The sequence below is a fragment of the Nerophis ophidion genome, linkage group LG12 (genome assembly GCF_033978795.1).
Source record: "Nerophis ophidion isolate RoL-2023_Sa linkage group LG12, RoL_Noph_v1.0, whole genome shotgun sequence".
NCBI classification, from domain to species: Eukaryota; Metazoa; Chordata; class Actinopteri; order Syngnathiformes; family Syngnathidae; genus Nerophis; species Nerophis ophidion.
The window spans coordinates 63,892,326-63,912,924 of record NC_084622.1 but is presented as its reverse complement, the minus strand read 5'-3'; the positions used below and the strand labels follow the sequence as shown (position 1 = coordinate 63,912,924).

The following is a 20,599-nucleotide window of genomic DNA, read 5'->3' as shown; positions in this document are numbered from 1 at the left end:
ATTCACATTCAGTGGGACGCCAGCGACAATGCTGACTATGAGAAACCTTGGAGAGGACCTCAGATGTGGGCAACCCCCCCCTCTAGGGGACCGAAAGCAATGGATGTCGAGCGGGTCCAACATGATACTGTGAAAGTTCAATCCATAGTGGCTCCAAGACAGCAGCGAGAGTTCAGTTCAAAGCGGATCCAAGACAGCAGCGAGAGTCCCGTCCACAGGAAACCATCTGAAGCGGATCAGCAGCGTAGAGATGTCCCCAACCGATACAGGCGAGCGGTCCATCCTGGGTCCCGACGAGCGGTCCATCCTGGGTCTCGACTCTGGACAGTCAGTACTTCATCCATGGTCATTGGACCGGACCCCCTCCACAAGGGAGGGGGGGACATAGGAGAAAGAAAAGAAGCGGCAGATCAACTGGTCTAAAAAGGAGGTCTATTTAAAGGCTAGAGTATACAAATGAGTTTTAAGATGACAGACAACATTCACACAATTTAGTGTTGCCAATCAACCTATCCCCAGGTGCATGTTTTTGGAGGTGGGAGGAAGCCGGAGTACCCGGAGGGAACCCACGCAGTCACGGGGAGAACATGCAAACTCCACACAGAAAGATCCCGAGCCTGGATTTGAACCCAGGACTGCAGGAACTTCGTATTGTGAGGCAGACGCACTAACCCCTCTGCCACCGTGAAGCCTTGTCAATCCCATTATGTGGTAGTTATTATAATGAATTAGAAAATGATGAGTAATGTAGTCTGGAACATGAGTGGATTATGTTTTTGTCCGTGGCCCCGACAGGCTGAGCACAGTTGACATCAATAATATTGGATTCTAGGTCAGACTCTACCTGGATCACCTACCCCAGACAAGCACAAACAAACACAAGCTCTCATAATTCCTCAGTAAGACATATAAACACCAGAAAATGTTAACGTATGCACAATCTTTCAATTTCAATTTTATGGAAACAGCGTTTGTGGTATTGGCTTGGTTCATGTTTTTTTTCCGCAGTTCACTTTGAGAACCTTTCAACCATTCAACGTCGTCCTTCAATGACTCTGTCATTAGTGTAATAATAACGAGGCCTCCCCTTTCTGTTGCAGACACCAACTGATTTAAGGGGTTTGTTTTTGTCTCTCTTCAGCACAGAGAGCCTCTGCAAAAGGCAAATGGTTCACTTCATTGTACACACTTGTACCAAAACAACAATTCACGGGCAATCGAGCACTCGTAAGCAATTATTGGTCGTTTTGAGGAATAATCAGGATTGATTGCAGCTTATTGTTCACCATCAGCTGTGTTGTTGCAGGTTGGTTACGTCTTGTTTCAAGACTCAAGCCAGTGAGGGGAACTTTTAAAGGGGGCACATTATGATTTTAATCCATACAAAACACTTACGTTCCACGTCCCAAGAGCTAGCTTCTGTAGCCGAGGATCGGACCAACAAGTGCCCTGCCTTCGGCTGCCGCCCAGCTCACAATGCACCCGACCTCTATGGCCCCTCCTATGAGTGGTGAGCCCATTGGAAGGATGACCCACGTTGCCTCTTCGGGCTGTGCCCGGCCGGGCCCCATGGGGACAGGCCCGGCCACCAGGCGCTCGCCATCGTGCCCCAACTCCGGGCCTGGCTCCAGAGCGGGGCCCCGGTGACCCGCGTCCGGGCGAGGGAAATCTGAGTTCATTTTGTTGTAATTCCATAGAAGTCTTTGAGCTGCTCTTTGTCTGATCACTCACCTAGGACCTGTTTGTCTTGGGAGACCCTACCAGGGGGCATGAAAGCCCCCAGACAACATAGCTCCTAGGATCATTGGGACACGCAAACTCCTCTACCACGGTAAGGTGGTAGAGGCATCTGGTCAGGATGCCACCCGAACGCCTCCCTAGGGAGGTGTTTAGGGCACGTACAACCGGTAGGAGGCCACGGGGAAGACCCAGGACACGTTGAGAAGACTATGTCTCCCGGCTGGCCTGGGAACGCCTCGGGATCCCCCGGGAAGAGCTAGACGAAGTGGCTGGAGATAGGGAAGTCTGGGCTTCCCTGCTTAGGCTGCTGCCCCCGCGACCCGACCTCGGATAAGCGGAAGATGATGGATGGATGGATGGATGGACAAAACACTTACTACATAATCTGTGATTGTGGTTCTTTGGTCAAAATTTTGCATCCATTTTACTTTACAGACCATCTTCAAGGCGCTTTCAGACTGTGTTTCGAAAACGAGAGGTTTTGGGTCGATGTCTTTTATAGATGCAGATTAACCCGTCTTGTTGACTGAAACTTCCAATTTCTGTAGTTTTTTTTAGATTAATATCATACGTTATGGTCAGCAGTGTCGCAAAGGTTAGTGCTCGTTCCTCACAATAAGAAAGTCTTGTGTTTGAATCCCAGGTTTTTCTGTGTGGTGCTTGCATGTTTGAATGTTGCATATTTCTGGTTGTATCTGCTGCTTTAATGTCTTTAATGTCCTCTGTGTTCTTTGATGTTTGATGTTTCCCTCTTACACACATGGAAGAGGGATGTGTACTATGGCTATGAGTTGTTGTTGTTTGTTTTTTTTTGTTTTTTTCCCCTTGGCCTCAGTCTGCACCCCCACTCCAGGGCCTAGGCTGAGACCGATTTTTTTATTTTATTTTAATCTTCTATTTTTTTCCTCCCCGCCCCCCAGCCCCCTTGTTTACCTGTATGTCATCTTTTTTGTAAGGGGCGCTGGAAGCCGGCAGACCCGTCAGCGATCCTGTTCTGTCTCCCTGTAATGTTTGTCTGATCTTGAATGGGATTGTGCTGAAAATTGTAATTTTCCTGAAGGAACTCTCCTGACGGAATAAATAAAGTACTATCTATCTATCTATCTATGTTCTTCATGTGACACCCAACCCCCAAAAAGGGACAATCAGTCAAAAATGGATGGATCAATCATAGAGACAGATTTTAGCAATCAACTGTACATGTAAAAGTCTTAAAATGAGCGATAAGAAAGTGAAGAAATACAAATTTGAAATAAATTATCCCAAGGGTTTGTTTATTACCTTTTTCTTTCAACGTCTTTCAGTGCCATAAAGCTACAAATATACAGAAACAGGAACACAGCTTTCCCTCGCCTAGACGCGGGTCGCCGGGGCCCTCCGTAGCCAAGCCAAGAAGTTGGGCTAAAGGACGAACACCTGGTGGCCAGGCCTATCCCCATGGAACCCAGCCCAAAGAGGAAACGTGAGTCCCCCATATAGGTCGGGCAACTTGTGAGCTGGGCGACAGCCAAAGGTTCGGCATTTGGTGGCCCAACCCTCAGCTACAGGAGCTAGCTTTTGGGACGCAGAACGTCACCTCTCTGGGGGTGAAGGAGCCTGAGCTGGTGCGTAAGTTACGGCTGGATCTATTCGGTCGCACTTCGACACACAGCAAAGGTTTCTGGAACCAATCTTCTCAAGACGGGCTGGACTCTCTTCCATTCTGGCGTTGCCAGCAGTGAGAGGCAATGGGGGGTGGGGGAAGCTACATGTGTCGCCCCGCGGCTCAGAGCCTGAATGTTGGAGTTAAACTCTGTGGACGAGAAGGTAGCTTCCCTCAGCTTCTGGGTGGGGGGGGGGGGACACAGGTCCTGACTGTTGTCTGTGCTTACGCACCAAACAGTAGTTAAGTGTAGCCGCCAAATTTGGAGTTCCTAGAGGGAGTACTGGAAAGTCCTCCCATAGGAGATTCCTTTGTTCTACATGGGCTCACACTGGCAACAGCAGTGAGACCTGGAGAGGCGTCAGTGGGAGGTACTGCTGCCCTGATCTGAACCAGAGTGGTGTTTTGTTTTTGGATTTAAGTGCTCATCCCAGATTGTCTATAACAAACACCATGTTCGAACATAAGGGTGTCCATATGTACACTTGGCATCAGGACAACCTAGGTCGCAGCTCGATGATCGACTTTGTGGTTTTATCATCGGATGTTTTGGACACTTGAGTGAAGAGAGGCGCGGAACTTTCCATCGATCACCACCTGGTCTTGAGTCGGCTGAATGCATAGTGAGGGTCTGCTAGGAACATCTGTCAGAGTCTCCAGTCAGAGGGAGTTTCAATTCCCATTTCCAGAAGAATTTACATTACGTTATGAGGTACACACTGGGCATTGACTTCGCGTGGACCATGTTCAGCTGCTGTATTGTCGAGGCAGCCGATCAGAGCTGACCGCAAGGGAGTCGGTACCTGCCGTGGCGGTAATGCCTGATTCCGTCAAGCTGAAGAAGGAGTCATATCGGGGGGGTTTTCGCTCATTTGCCTCCAGAGACAGTCCGCTCCCTGTATGATCAGTGTCAGAGCTTGGTCCGCATTGCTGGCAGTAAGTCGGACACATTTCCAGTGAGGGTTGGACTCCGCCAAGGCTGTCCTTTGTCACCGATTCTGTTCATAACTTTTATGGACAGAATTTCTAGGCGCAGCCAAGGCGTTGAGGGGTTCCGGTTTGGTGGCCACGGGATTAGGTCTCTGCTTTTTGCAGATGATGTAGTCCTGATGGCTTCATCTGGCCGGGATCTTCAGCTCTCACTGGATCGGTTCGCAGCCGAGTGTGAAGCGACCGGAATGAGAATCAGCACCTCCAAGTCCGAGTCCATGGTTCTCGCCCGGAAAAGGGTGGAGTGCCATCTCCGGGTTGGGGAGGAGACCCTGCCCCAAGTGGAGGAGTTCAAGTACCTAGGAGTCTTGTTCACGAGTGGGGGAAGAGTGGATCGTGAGATCGACAGGCGGATCAGTGCGGCGTCTTCAGTAATGCGGACGTTGTATCGATCCGTTGTGGTGAAGAAGGAGCTGAGCCGGAAGGCAAAGCTCTCAATTTACCGGTCGATCTACGTTCCCATCCTCACCTATGGTCATGAGCTTTGGGTCATGACCGAAAGGATAAGATCACGGGTACAAGCGGCCGAAATGAGTTTCCTCCGCCGGGTGGCGGGGCTCTCCCTTAGAGATAGGGTGAGAAGCTCTGCCATCCGGGAGGAGCTCAACGTAAAGCCGTTGCTCCTTCACATCGAGAGGAGCCAGATGAAGTGGTTCGGGCATCTGGTCAGGATGCCACCCGAACGCCTCCCTAGGGAGGTGTTTAGGGCACGTCCAGCTGGTAGGAGGCCACGGGGAAGACCCAGGACACGTTGGAAAGACTATGTCTCCCGGCTGGCCTGGGAACGCCTCGGGATCCCCCGGGAAGAGCTAGACGAAGTGGCTGGAGATAGGGAAGTCTGGGCTTCCCTGCTTAGGCTGCTGCCCCCGCGACCCGACCTCGGATAAGCGGAAGATGATGGATGGATGGATGGATGGCCTCCAGAGACAGTGGACAGGTACTAACAGGCCAAGCGGTGTGCAGGTTTGGCAATCGCAGAGGCAAAAACTTAGACTCGGGTTTGGAGAAGCCATGGAGAAAGACATTCTGGATGGCTTTGAAGTGATTCTAGAAGACCAACCATTGCCTAAGGAGGGGAAAGCAGCGCACAGTCAACACCGTGTCTGGTGGGGACGGTGTGTTGCTGACGTCAACTGGGGATGTGGTGGATCGGTGGAAGGAATACTTCAAAGACCTCCTCAATCCCATCTACACGTCTTCCGATGAGGAAACAGTGCCTGGAGACTCTGTGGTGAGCTCTCCTATTCATCGCAGTTTGACAAAAAGGTGTGTATTATTTGTAAATCTACAACTAAACCAAACAAAATGCTGCATATTGGAATTGATTTATCAATAAAATGTGCAAAAGTGAAAGAAAAAGCATCCAGTAGTTTTTTTGCTGGCTGGCATACTGGCTACTGCTCAGTTCTCTCCTTCCTGTTCATATGCTCAAGACTGTGTGGGAAGTATAATCCCTCCCTTCCTCCCTCCTCTGATCAGCGTAGCAACACATTTTGACCAATCAGGACCAGCTTTACAGAATTAAAAAAATAAAACACCATACATCTAAAAGCTGACTCCCATCATTCACTTCGATAAGCCTTTTATTCCACAAATGACAATGAACTGTCAGAGTATTATTAGTGGCAGATGACAATCCAAAAAACTTGTCCTCAGTTTAAAGATGGTGCTTGTGTCTATGAAGGTTTTCATTCATCCAGGTCATTGTCATCTCAGGGCATTCAATGGATCGCAACTGGACTGCTTGGTTTGTCTAGTCGGACTACGTCTGACCAACCTATGTCTATGAGCACGAACTGATGAAGCTTATTCGGATGAGCTGCGAAACGACTTCCAAGACAAACCAAACAGTCCAGTTGCGATCGTTTGAATGCCCTGAGAAGACGGTGCATGTGTTGACTTACAACTTTAACACACATTGAACACGACCCATTTGTTCGTACAGTAGGCCGACTACCATTAAGGAGCTCAGTGTGAATGTAAAGCTGCAGATGGTAACCTGTCAGCCAGGTCAAGCAATCAATCAGTGCCAAATGGCAACTGTTTCCGATAAAGTCTTGTTTGGCTTCTGTCGTTCATCTCACCAGACAGATGGCGGAAATAAGCCAATAGTCCAACAGGATGTCAGCCACAGGCTGTTATCCTAAAAGTAGGTAAATAGGCTCTGTGTGACTCCAGTCTCATCTGGCACCGTGTAGTCCTTCTAACACCTGCTGGTCACTCATGTGTCCTGATCTAGACTAAAACCCCATAACTGTAGGTCAACAGTCATACCCAAACCTAAAGATGAGTAGGAAGATGCAGCAGCCAAGACTGTAATGGAATACATAGCCTGATGCTTCCGAAATAGCAACATACTTCCTGTCATCAAAACAAAGATATACTGCTTTTATTTTTGGTAGAGGCAGAATGTCCGCAAGGGAAATATTCTTGGTCCAACGAAGAGGACGTCTTAAATGTGTGTCAAAACAACATTGCATAGCCTTTAAATAGACTCCCTTTTTAGACCAGTTGATCTGCCGTTTCTTTTCTTTTTCTTCTATGTCCCACTCTCCTTTGTGGAGGGAGTCCGGTCCGATCCGGTGGCCATGTACTGCTCGCCTGTGTATCGGCTGGGGACATCTCTGCGCTGCTGATCAGCCTCCGCTTGGGATGGTTTCCTGCTGGCTCCGCTGTGAACGGGACTCTCGCTGCTGTGTTGGATCCGCTTTGGACTGGACTCTCGCGACTGTGTTGGATCCATTATGGACTGATCTTTCACAGTATCATGTTCTCATAGTCATCATTGTCACCGACGTCCCACTGGGTCATTATTGTCAGCGATGTCCCACTGGGTGTGAGTTTTCCTTGCCCTTATGTGGGCCTACCGAGGATGTCGTAGTGGTTTGTGCAGCCCTTTGAGACACTAGTGATTTAGGGCTATATAAGTAAACATTGATTGATTGATTGATTGAAATGTATTACTCATGTTTTTACTGACCTACATTAGAATCTGGAGTGATACTCAGTGTGGTGCATATTAGTAAGAGTGTTAATGTTGTTTATATCACAACCCTCAGTGTAACCTGCATGGCTCTTGACCGAGTATGCCTTGCAGTTGCGTATAAATGATAAATGGGTTGTACTTGTATAGTGCTTTTCTACCTTCAAGGTACTCAAAGCGTTTTGACACTACTTCCACATTTACCCATTCACACACACATCCACACACTGATGGAGGGAGCTGCCATGCAAGGCGCTAACCAGCACCCATCAGGAGCAAGGGTGAAGTGTCGACGGACATGACGAGGTTGGTACTAGGTGGGGTTTAAACCAGGGACCCTCGGGTTGCGCACGGCCACTCTCCCACTGCGCCACGCCGTCCGTATGCGTTCAGACAGAGGTCGAATCATAAATGTGACCGGCCGGCCGGCACGCAGTTAGCATGGTATAAATCAATCAATCAATGAATGTTTATTTATATAGCCCCAAATCACAAATGTCTCAAAGGACTGCACAAACCATTACGACTACAACATCCTCGGAAAAACCCACAAAAGGGCAAGGAAAACTCACACCCAGTGGGCAGGGAGAATTCACATCCAGTGGGACGCCAGTGACAATGCTGACTATGAGAAACCTTGGAGAGGACCTCAGATGTGGGCAACCCCCCCCCCCCCCCTCTAGGGGACCGAAAGCAATGGATGTCGAGCGGGTCTAACATGATACTGTGAAAGTTCAATCCATAGTGGCTCCAACACAGCCGCGAGAGTTCAGTTCAAAGCGGATCCAAGACAGCAGCGAGAGTCCCTTCCACAGGAGACCATCTCAAGCGGAGGCGGATCAGCAGCGTAGAGATGTCCCCAACCGATACACAGGCGAGCGGTCCATCCTGGGTCCCGACGAGCGGTCCATCCTGGGTCTCGACTCTGGACAGCCAGTACTTCATCCATGGTCATCGGACCGGACCCCCTCCACAAGGGAGGGTGGGGACATAGAAGAAAGAAAAGAAGCGGCAGATCAACTGGTCTAAAAAGGAGGTCTATTTAAAGGCTAGAGTATACAGATGAGTTTTAAGATGAGACTTAAATGCTTCTACTGAGGTAGCATCTCCAACTGTTACCGGGAGGGCATTCCAGAGTACTGGAGCCCGAACGGAAAATGCTCTATAGCCCGCAGACTTTTTTGGGGGCTCTAGGAATCACTAATAAGCCGGAGTCTTTTGAACGCAGATTTCTTGCCGGGACATATGGTACAATACAATCGGCAAGATAGGATGGAGCTAGACCGTGTAGTATTTTATACGTAGCTAGTAAAACCTTAAAGTCACATCTTAAGTGCACAGTTATCCTGGTGCATTGTCATCGCGGCACGTCCTCAAAGTTAATGTCCGGGTGAAAATCAAAAAATATTAACCCGGGGAGATTCCTGGTAGAGACGCTAAAATCTGGAAACCTACCGGAGAAGTCCGGGCGGTCGGCAAGTATGCGGCTGAGCCACATCAGAGTGGTCGAATAGCCGTGGGTTGCTGACCCCTGTTCTAGAGTTAAGTCTGCATGAAATCGTTTAATCGTTTTTTATGAGACCTTTTGGAGACTCTGGAAATCTCGGGGCCCCAGGCCCCTGATGGTAAGTCAGCCCCTGAGTGGTAGCAGCCAAGCAGTAGTAGACAAAACAGAGGCAATAATGAGGGAAGATGGGAGGGAACATGACAGCCCCTGTTGGCGTTGTCTCTAAGATACAATGACATGTGTGAAGGGAGAGGAAATTCTGAGCCTCACGGGGAGCCTATTAGAGCCGTAATGCCTGGCGGGCTCACTTCCACAGTCGCATGACCAGTTTACCAGGGAACAATGCTAGCGCTCTCTTGTACTCCCGCACTCCCAGAGGACTCTGTCACAGGAATCCAAGTACCAGGCCCCTGTAAGCGGGAAGGCTCCCTTGTCGAGTCCCAAGCACACGTCACCGCCAGCAGCACAACACACAGACACACTCCCTCACAGGTTATTATGACAGCAGACTCTTACTGGGTTTCAACTCGCTACCTTATTTGGTCTTTAACTCGAGAACTGACAGCCTTTGTGTGAAATGGAAGCATGTTAATGAACATGGAAAAGTCCAGGAGAATGTATACATATAGCTTACATCGAAAGAATTTCAGGAGCGACACCCGGCTTTTGGAACTTCAGACCCGTTGAGTACACCACTGGTCTGATACTGGAAATGTAGACTTCAGGGTGCATTTGTGGGAGCATGGAGGACTTGTACGATGCCGGAAGACCGGACATCACCTGCGTGCGGAGGATTTAACCTCCTCCAGGGATGTTGCTGGGGAAGGCACAGGAGGATCCAACCGGAGGTAAGCTTATGGAGGCGAGGCGGAGCCCTTTAAACACAAAAATGTTTCTTGTAGGAATGTCGATGTTGATGCTTTAAACCCCGTGTTTTCCAACCACTGAGATACAGTCTGGTGTGCCGTGGGAAATGATGTAGTTTCCCCTAATTGGGTTAAAATATTTTTTGCAAACCAATCCGCAACTGTCTATACCAGGGGTGCCCATTACGTCGATCGCGAGCTACCAGTCGACCGCGGGGGGTGTGTCAGTCGATCTCCAGCCAAGCTTTTAAAAAAAAAATAGACCTAAAAATGAGTGATCATCAATCTTCACCAAGACGTCACTTAAATGACATTCACGGTACCGGAGGGTCTTGTGAGATGACGCTGGCTGCTGCAAGATCATTATTATGAAAATATGACCGAGAGGAAGGCGAGCAACACTTTTTATTTCAACAGACTCTCGCGCCGTACCTTCCGTCAAAACTCTAAAGGCCGACTGCACATTTCCTATCTTCACAATAAAAGCCCTGCTTCATGCTGCCTGCGCTAACTAAATACAGAGTCTCGGAAAACTGGCGTGCACAAGCGATCCCTCAGAAAGCTGGCGTGCACATCACTTGTGCACGCCAGCTTTCCCAGACTCTTATTTTGTTAGCGCAGGCAGCATGAAGCAGGGCTTTTATTGTGAAGATAGGAAATGTGCAGTCGGCCTTTAGAGTTTTGACGGAAGGGACGGCGCGAAAGTGTTGAAATAAAAAGTGTTTCTCGCCTTCCTCTCTGTCATTTTTTCATAATAATGAACTGGCAGCAGCCAGCGTCATCTCACAAGACCCTCGGGTGCCGTGAATGTCAATCAAGCAAGCTACGGAATTTGCCGCCAATGTTTTTCTTGTAAAGTGTATGGAAGCTGGATGAATTAGATGCCAAAAACCAACCACTTTCATGTGGTTTTGTACAGAAAGGACAACTTTTTTTCTCCTCCATTTGAAAATGTGGGCGTTATCATCATTACTGTCTGATTCCAATCAATGCAAGTCATCAGAATCAGGTAATACACCAACTTATATTCTTGTCTTGGTGAAAGAAAGACATCTATATGTGTTACACATGCTTGTATTATCATTAAACACATTTAACTTGTTTACAAAAATGTCTCTTTCATAAATAAATAAATATAAATGATATATATAAATGAGGTAGATCCCCTCGAGTTGGTCAATTGAAAAGTAGCTCGCCTGCAGAAAAAGTGTGGGCACCCCTGCTCTTGAGCATGGGTGTCAAACTCTGTATTTTCATTTGGCCCTTGAGGCAATATCAAATTAACATTAGAGCTGGCCCGCCGGTATTATACAGTGGCGGTGTCGCTGTAACATCGCATTCACCGCTAATACTCATACTTGCTAACCCCCCCCCCCCCCCAAATAATACTAATAATTTAAAAATAGCAATGGCATATCACATCAAATTTAAATAGAAATTGAATGCCTCTTTTCTATTTGCAGCCTTTTCAGGTAAATATCAAAATAAAATTTTCCCACAGCCTAATAATTAATTTTTATATTGTAGCGTCCAGGAAGACGTAGTGCTGCAAGGGCTTCTGTGTATTTGTTCTGTTGTGTTTATGTTGTGTTACGGTGAGGATTTTCTCCCGTAATTCTTGTTTGGTGTGGGTTCACAGTGTGGCGCACATTTGTAACAGTGTTAAAGTTGTTTATACGGCCACCCTCAGTGTGACCTGTATGGCTGTTGACCAAGTATGCCTTGCATACACCTGTGTTTGTGAAAAGCCATAGATATCATGTGATTGGGCCGGCACGCAAGCAAAGTGCTTTTAAGGTTTATTGGTGCTCTGTACATCTCACTCCGTCCGTCCCGTGTACACAGCGGGTTTTAAAAAGTCATAAATTTCACTTTTTGAAACGATACTGATAATTTCCGGTATTACATAATATCGGACATCCCTAATTACATCATAAAACTGCAGTAGTTGTTTGTTGCAGATAAAATTGTGTTGAATTCCACGTAATAATTCTTATCTTAAAGTTTGATTGATTTTTAAAGTCATGTTACATGTAAAAATTGTGCTGTTTTGGGGCAGCCAAGCATGGAATAAATTAACTTGTCTTAATTACAATGGGCAACACTGTTTCGCGATATGAGTTTTTCAAGGTTCAAGCTGCGTCCCAGAACCAATTAAAGTCAAATATTATTGCATTTCAACTAAAATCAGGATGTTTTGAGTCCATGAAAATGGATGCCACACAAATGTAATGTTGTTGTGACTTGTTTTGAATCACAATAGAGGAAGTAGGGCGGCCCAAAAGGGTCAAAAAAGCGCAATAGTAAGTGCTGCATGAACTGTAGTCTATGGCAATGTTTTTCAACCATTGTGTCGCGGCAAACCATATTGTCTGGTGTGCCGTGGGAAATGATGCAACTTCACCTAATTGGTCCCAAAAAAATATTTTTTTTGCAAATGTATTATTATAATCTGCAAATACTGTGCCGTTCCTTAGTGTCTGAGCTGTGTAGAACTTGGCTGTAGAACTGTGATCCCAGTATGCAGACCACAGTGTGCAGGTAAAAAAAGGTATGTAGCGCTTAAGCTAAAAATTTACAAAAGGAAAAGGCAATAAAGCTATTTTCAAATTAAAATGATTTATAACTTCTTACCAACGGGGAAAATGTTAAAACTATGGAATATGACTGAGTCAGATGATTGCCGCTTTTGCTGTCAGGAATCTGAATCCACCCTGCATTTGTTTTGGTATTGTCATATTGTGTCTTCCTTTTGGGTGGAAGTTGAAAAAACGTGTTCAAGGATTGGTTTGTTTATGAAGCTTGATATAGTTTCTGTTATTTTAGGAGAGTTTATTGACAAGCATGACTTAGTTAATTTAATTATAGTACTTGGTAAAAGGTTTATTTTTAAGGCCAAAAATAGATATTCACTTAGTATTACTTTCTTTAAAACATTTATTCAGTATTTTTTAACTTTAGAAAGATACATGATTGACAACGATAATGATGCCAAAAAACATGAAAAAAGATGGGAAATCCTTAAAGGCTTATTATGAAAATGTAATAATGTTTATAGATATGCAACAACAGCAACATATATGCTATCTGTTGTTGTGTTCCCTTTTTTTGAGTGTACAAAATGAAGGTGTGTGTTGAAGCTGACTTGGACATAATATGGACTATACACAAATGCTTTTTATGAAAATGTAATTTTGTTTATAACTTATATGCAATCTGTTGTTTCCCTAATTTTTGTTGTTGCACATGGATGAGGGTGTGTGTTGCTGAGGCCCACTTTGACATTGTCTGGACTGGACCTGGTTTTAAAAACCTTTTAGACAAGTCTAATTCCATTAACAACCTGGTCTGATGAAGATAAGGTTATTTTTTTTAATTTTTTTTTAATAAAATAAAATGAGATTTAAAAAAAAGGAAAACAATGACATTTTTTTGGGATAAAAAAGAAAGTAAAATCATATAAAACAATTACATAAAAAATAGTAATTAATGATAGTGTTAGTGGACCGGCGACACACACAATCATGTGTGTTTCAGGGACTATGTCCCTTGCAGACTGTGTTATATATGTTGTGGGAACCAGCATTTTGGTAGCAGAAAGAAATAACCCTTTTTTGTGTGAGTGGGTGTGGCTGGGTGTGAATGGGGGAGGGAGGGGTTTTCTTTGGGGGGTTGATGCACTGATGGAAAGTGTATTTTGTGTGTTTTTGTGTTGATTTAATTAAAAAAAAAAAAAAAAAAAATTTACAAAAGGAAAAGGCAATAAAGCTATGTAAAATGAGAGTAAAACTGAACTGGTTTCAAAGTAAACAGAAACAGAATGCTGGACGACAGCAAAAACTTGCAACGTGTGGAGCAGAGACAGACGGCGTCCACAAAGTACATCCGTGCATGACATGGCAATCAACAATGTCCCCATAAAGCAGGTGCGGGGAATAGCCCTCAAAAGGATGACATAAAACTGCTACAGGAAAACACCAAAATGACAGCACAAAACAAGAACTAAAGCACTGCACACAGGAAAACACCAACAAACTCAAAATAAGGCACGAGGAGGACCTGGTGGAGTTTCATTTTTTTTACGTTTTCTGCTGGTGGTGTGCCTCTGTGTTTTTAAATGGAAAAAAAATGTGCCTTGTCTCAAAAAAGGTTGCAAAACACTGGTCTATGGATTACACAACACCACTTTGAAAAGAGGAATTTTCAAGACATGTTCCTACCAGGCTCTGTTCAATCATGATTTTTCCTCCTGCTACACCACTTTTTTGTTAATGAAAATGTTTTTAACATCAACCGTCATTTACCAGTACTTCCCATCATCTCTTCTGAAAGTCCCACTCCAACATGGAGGACCAATCACCGTCTCAGCACCGTATCTGGACTGATCCAAGAAACATTGCACAGTAAACTGATATTCAACAATCAATCAATCAATCAATGTTTATTTATATAGCCCCAAATCACAAATGTCTCAAAGGACTGCACAAATCATTACGACTACAACATCCTCGGAAGAACCCACAAAAGGGCAAGGAAAACTCACACCCAGTGGGACGCCAGTGACAATGCTGACTATGAGAAACCTTGGAGAGGACCTCAGATGTGGGCAACCCCCCCCCCTCTAGGGGACCAAAAGCAATGGATGTCGAGCGGGTCTAACATGATACTGTGAAAGTTCAATCCATAGTGGCTCCAACACAGCCGCGAGAGTCCCGTCCACAGGAAACCATCTCAAGCGGATCAGCAGCGTAGAGATGTCCCCAACCGATACAGGCGAGCGGTCCATCCTGGGTCCCGACGAGCGGTCCATTCTGGGTCTCGACTCTGGACAGTCAGTACTTCATCCATGGTCATCGGACCGGACCCCCTCCACAAGGGAGGGGGGGACATAGGAGAAAGAAAAGAAGCGGCAGATCAACTGGTCTAAAAAGGAGGTCTATTTAAAGGCTAGAGTATACAGATGAGTTTTAAGATGAGACTTAAATGCTTCAACTTCAACAGTTGATCAGGGAATAGACGTGCATGCTCAGCAGCTTCTTAGAAAGGTACACATCCTGTCCTTGGGGCGGGATGGATTACTAAAGTAACCGGTGCTGTTGCATAAGAGCTGTCAGCTCATCATACACAGCTCTGCATGTGGCTCTTATCACATGGATAAACAATGTTGCTTACCCCCTGCCGAGAGAATTAGTCCTTGCAAAACAAATATCCTGCACTCACATGTGCAACACATGTCCCCTTCTTACCGCACCTTTTCCAAACAACGTAGTGCTCCTTATCAATAACCCGGGCCTCGATGCAAGTGCAAACTGTGAGCATTAAATCTTGAAATTTGCTTTACTTGAATCTAAATCCGCTAATTAACTGACTAACAAACAAGCAACAAAACCTCTTCCCTAATTTATGAAGTTATAGAATTTTATAAGGATTAGAGATGCGCGGATAGGCGATTTTATCCTCCGCAACCGCATCACCAAAGTCCATCCATCCATCCATCATCTTCCGCTTATCCGAGGTCGGGTCGCGGGGGCAGCAGCCTAAGCAGGGAAGCCCAAACTTCCCTATCTCCAGCCACTTCGTCTAGCTCTTCCCGGGGGATCCCGAGGCGTTCCCAGGCCAGCCGGGAGACATAGTCTTCCCAACGTGTCCTGGGTCTTCCCCGTGGCCTCCTACCGGTTGGATGTGCGCTAAACACCTCCCTAGGGAGGCGTTCGGGTGGCATCCTGACCAGATGCCCGAACCACCTCATCTGGCTCCTCTCCATGTGGAGGAGCAGCGGCTTTACTTTGAGTTCCTCCCGGATGGCAGAGCTTCTCACCCTATCTCTAAGGGAGAGACCTGGAAACTCATTTCGGCCGCTTGTACCCGTGATCTTATCCTTTCGGTCATGACCCAAAGCTCATGACCATAGCTCTCAATTTACCGGTCGATCTACGTTCCCATCCTCCTCACATATGGTCATCACCAAAGTCGTCTCGGAAAACTGGCGTGCACAAGCGATCCCTCAGAAAGCTGGCGTGCACATCACTTGTGCACGCCAGCTTTCCGAGACTCTTATTTTGTTAGCGCAGGCAGCATGAAGCAGGGCTTTTATTGTGAAGATAGGAAATGTGCAGTCGGCCTTTAGAGTTTTGACGGAAGGGACGGCGCGAAAGTCTGTTGAAATAAAAAGTGTTTCTCGCCATCCTCTCTGTCATTTTTTCCTAATAATGAACTGGCAGCAGCCAGCGTCATCTCACAAGACCCTCGGGTGCCGTGAATGTCAATCAAGCAAGCTACGGAATTTGCCGCCAATGTTTTTCTTGTAAAGTGTATGGAAGCTGGATGAATTAGATGCCAAAAACCAACCACTTTCATGTGGTATTGTACAGAAAGGACAACTTTTTTTCTCCTCCATTTGAAAATGTGGGCGTTATCATCATTACTGTCTGATTCCAATCAATGCAAGTCATCAGAATCAGGTAATACACCAACTTATATTCTTGTCTTTGTGAAAGAAAGACATCTATATGTGTTACACATGCTTGTATTATCATTAAACACATTTAACTTGTTTACAAAAATGTCTCTTTCATAAATAAATAAATATAAATGATATATATAAATGAGGTAGATCCCCTCGAGTTGGTCAATTGAAAAGTAGCTCGCCTGCAGAAAAAGTGTGGGCACCCCTGCTCTACACTATAACATCTGCATGTCCCACTCTCCCTTGTGGTGGGGGTCCGGTCCGATCCGGTGGCCATGTACTGCTCGCCTGTGTATCGGCTGGGGACATCTCTGCGCTGCTGATCCGCCTCCGCTTGGGATGGTTTCCTGCTGGCTCCGCTGTGAACGGGACTCTCGCTGCTGTGTTGGATCCGCTTTGGACTGGACTCTCGCGACTGTGTTGGATCCATTATGGATTGAACTTTCACAGTATCATGTTAGACCCGCTCGACATCCATTGCTTTCCTCCTCTCCAAGGTTCTCATAGTCATCATTGTCACCGACGTCCCACTGGGTGTGAGTTTTTCCTTGCCCTTATGTGGGCCTACCGAGGATGTCGTGGTGGTTTGTGCAGCCCTTTGAGACACTAGTGATTTAGGGCTATATAAGTAAACATTGATTGATTGATTGATATTATTTTGTACACTGTGACAGTCTTAAGCCGTCGTCGTGTGGGTTGCGTGGACCACCCAGGAAGGACATTGCTTTTGAGCAGGTTTGACTCTTTTACTTTTTCAAATAAAGGTTCTTTTAGTAGTAAATAAACAAACAAAGCCTCTTAATTAGTCTGCTGACATATGCAGTAACATATTGTGTCATTTATACACAGTATCATGTTAAACCCGCTCGACATCCATTGCTTTCCTCCTCTCCAAGGTTCTCATAGTCATCATTGTCACCGACGTCCCACTGGGTGTGAGTTTTCCTTGCCCTTATGTGGGCCTACCGAGGATGTCGTGGTGGTTTGTGCAGCCCTTTGAGACACTAGTGATTTAGGGCTGTATAAGTAAACATTGATTGATTGATTGATTGATTGATAAATTAATAAATATAAATGATATATATAAATGAGGTAGATCCCCTCGAGTTGGTCAATTGAAAAGTAACTGGCCTGCAGAAAAAGTGTGGGCACCCCTGCTTTACACTATAACATCTGCATGACGTGAAATTATGATTGCTAATGTAAAAAAAAAAAAAAAAAAGTATATCTCAAAATCAAACCTCCTCCCTTGCAGTAAAGTCAAAAGAACTGCTGATCACTCTTGCAGGCTGGAAGGGAATCCTGCATGGTGGACAATGTGAGGGAGTCCCGCGGGAATATGACGCGTGCGTTGGCGGGAACGTGCTTCGTGGTATAGAAAAGAGACACTTCTATATCAGGACATCCCCAGCTGTCCGCGGCAGAAAACTGAGCAGGCGCTCCTTCCTCCTTCTTCCTTCCTCGACGCGTCATTCAAACACTTTGCAAATCTCCTCATCCGTGACGTCAAACCTGCAGCGTGTTGGCTTTTGCAGCCGATGTGAGATCGCTTTTCTCTCCACTTTCCTCGTCGCGGAAGGAGGACACAGTCGGGAAAAGTCGCTTGGAAAAGATGAGTCTTTTTGCTTGGATTTGATCAACTCTCCCGCGTCACGATCACTTTGTCATCATGCTGCCGGATATAAATAAGGTGAGGAAACCCGTTTGTTCTTTTTTTACGTAATTTAAGTGGAATTGACTAGTTTGGTTTTCTTTATTACTTTATCCATCCATCCATCCATTTTCTACCGCTTATTCCCTTTTGGGGTTGCGGGGGGCGCTGGCGCCTATCTCAGCTACAATCGGGCGGAAGGCGGGGTACACCCTGGACAAGTCGCCACATCATCGCAGGGCCAACACAGATAGACAGACAACATTCACACACTAGGGCCAATTTAGTGTTGCCAATCAACCTATCCCCAGGTGCATGTCTTTGGAAGTGGGAGGAAGCCGGAGTACCCGGAGGGAACCCACGCAGTCACGGGGAGAACATGCAAACTCCACACAGAAAGATCCCGAGCCTGGATTTGAACCCAGGACTTTTATGTATTTATTTATTTTTGTCTCTATAATTACATTTATTTGTAATGTGTCTTAAGCCAGGGGTGTCCAAACTTTTTCCACTGAGGGACGCACACTGAATAATCCAAGCAAGCGGGGGCCCATCCATCCATCCATCCATTTTCTACCGCTTATTCCCTTTTGGGATCGCGGGGGCGCTGGCGCCTATGGCCATTTATTTAAAAAAACAATACATTATATGTATAAAAAATATATACATTTAGGCCTCCACTCAGGCTTGATCCCGGGGACCTCAAAGTGTTTTGGTAAAAATAAAATGTTAAAAATGTGTCACATTATTCAGTATTATTATTATTCAACTTTTAAAGGCCTACTGGAATGATATGTTCTTATTTAAACGGGGATAGCAGGTCCATTCTCTGTGTCATACTTGATCATTTCACAAAATTGCCATATTTTTGCGGAAAGGATTTAGTAGAGAACATCCACGATAAAGTTCGCAACTTTTGGTCGCCGATAAAAAAGCCTTGCCTGTACCGGAAGTAGCAGACGATGTGATGTGCGCGTGACATCACGGGTTGTAGGGCTCCTCACATCCTCACATTGTTTATAATAATAGCCTCCAGCAGCTAGTGCAAATCGGAACAAGAAAGCGACAAGTTCCCCATTAATTTGAGCGAGGATGAAAGATTCGTGGATGAGGAAAGTTAGAGTGAAGATCTAAAAATGAAAAAAAAAAAGGCAACGGCTCCAGGCGACGGCAGTGTGAGCAATTCAGATGTAATCAGACACATTTACTAGGATAATTCTGGAAAATCCCTTATCTGCTTATTGTGTTAATAGTGTTTTAGTGAGATTATAAAGTCATACCTGAAAGTCGGAGGGCTGCGGTGAACGCCAGTGTCTCTCAGAGAAGCCAATGGAGGTGCCAAGATCACAGCTGCCTTTTTATATATAACTTAGATTTATATTGCGCTTTTCTAAACACTCAAAGCGCTCACAGAGAAGTGGGACTCAACATTCACACCTGGTGGTGGTAAGCTACATCAGTAGCCACAGCTGCCCTGGGGTAGACTGACGGAAGCGTGGCTGCACCTACGGCCCCTCCGACCACCACCAATCATTCATTCATCATTCATTCACCAGTGTGAGCGGCACCGGGGGCAAAGGGTGAAGTGTCCTGCCCAAGGACACAACGGCAGCGATTTTCTGGATGTCAATAGGTGGGAAGCGAACCTGCAACCCTCAAGTTTCTGGCCGGCCGCTCTACCCACTACGCCATGCCGCCCCTTATATCCGTCAAATATAAGGGTTTTTTTTGTGTATGTTTTTTGTTCGTTTTAAGCCATTCTTTAAAAAAAAAAAAGAGCTAAATTTTTTATATGGCAAACACAAAATATCCAACATTTTCCCCCAAAAAATATCTCAAAGATGAATATTTTATGTGACGTAATTGGAGCCTTGAATTGGTCAATAATTCCTCATTGATTTGGATTCACTATTTTTTTTTTTTAAAGAAAGAAACAGCCTGCATGGCAGCTTTGTGTTATTAGAGTAAACATTGCAACATGTTCTTGTTACATTTCACCTGTTTGCTCTTTTATACCATTTTTTATGTTTTTAATTTTTTCCCATAGTATTTTTAAAATGTGCCGTGGGGCCGTTAAAAAATGACCTGCAGGCCGCAACTTGGACACCCCTGTCTTAAGCAGTGGTGTCCAAAGTGCGGCCAGGGAGCCATTTTTAGTTTGCAGCCAATTGGCCAACTGCATGCTATAAAAATGACATTAATTCAAAGTATATGTTATTAGTTATTATGCAAATGTTTGCCTTATAATCCGTAACAGCACATTTTCTTCAAATAGCATACATTGACCTAAATCATTTAACTGCACAAAATCTGCATCAATTATTTTTTTCTGTCTACCATTGTTAGTGAAACATATTTCTACTCTAGAACGAGCATTTTTATCATTAATTTTTTTTAATACTGATGTCACTCAGGACAGTCCACCTGTGCATCAGATAAGAAAATGCAAATTTTTTTCAATAATAAACCAGAACTTGATTTCTTTATTACTTTCTTTCTTTCTTTGTGTCTTTATAATTGCATTTATTTGTCATTTGTCGTAAGCAGTGGTGTCCAAAGTGCGGCCAAGGAGCCATTTTCTGTCTGCAGCCTATTGGCCCACTGCATGCTATAAAAATTACATTGAAAATATATGTTATTAGATAGCAGAACCTCCAGGTTCTGTAACAGCTTCTTCCCTCAGGCCATATTCCCCTGAACCCCCCAGCCCCTCGGAATTAACTCTCTGGAATATAAAGACAATATAACATACAT

At 45.4% G+C, this 20,599-nt stretch overlaps 1 protein-coding gene across 2 annotated transcripts in view; it reads left to right on the top strand.

The window, feature by feature from the left end:
• Nucleotides 1-17,592: 17,592 nt before the first annotated feature.
• Nucleotides 17,593-20,599, top strand: part of dyrk4 (dual-specificity tyrosine-(Y)-phosphorylation regulated kinase 4) — a 43,015-nt gene continuing 40,008 nt past the window's right edge. Inside the window, exon 1 of one of the 2 annotated variants that reach the window (XM_061917976.1) lies at nt 17,593-17,884. In XM_061917976.1, the coding sequence (XP_061773960.1) occupies nt 17,864-17,884 (21 nt within the window). In that variant the 5' untranslated portion in view covers nt 17,593-17,863. The remainder of the gene's footprint in view (nt 17,885-20,599) is intronic. The other variant, XM_061917975.1, reaches the window with a different exon arrangement.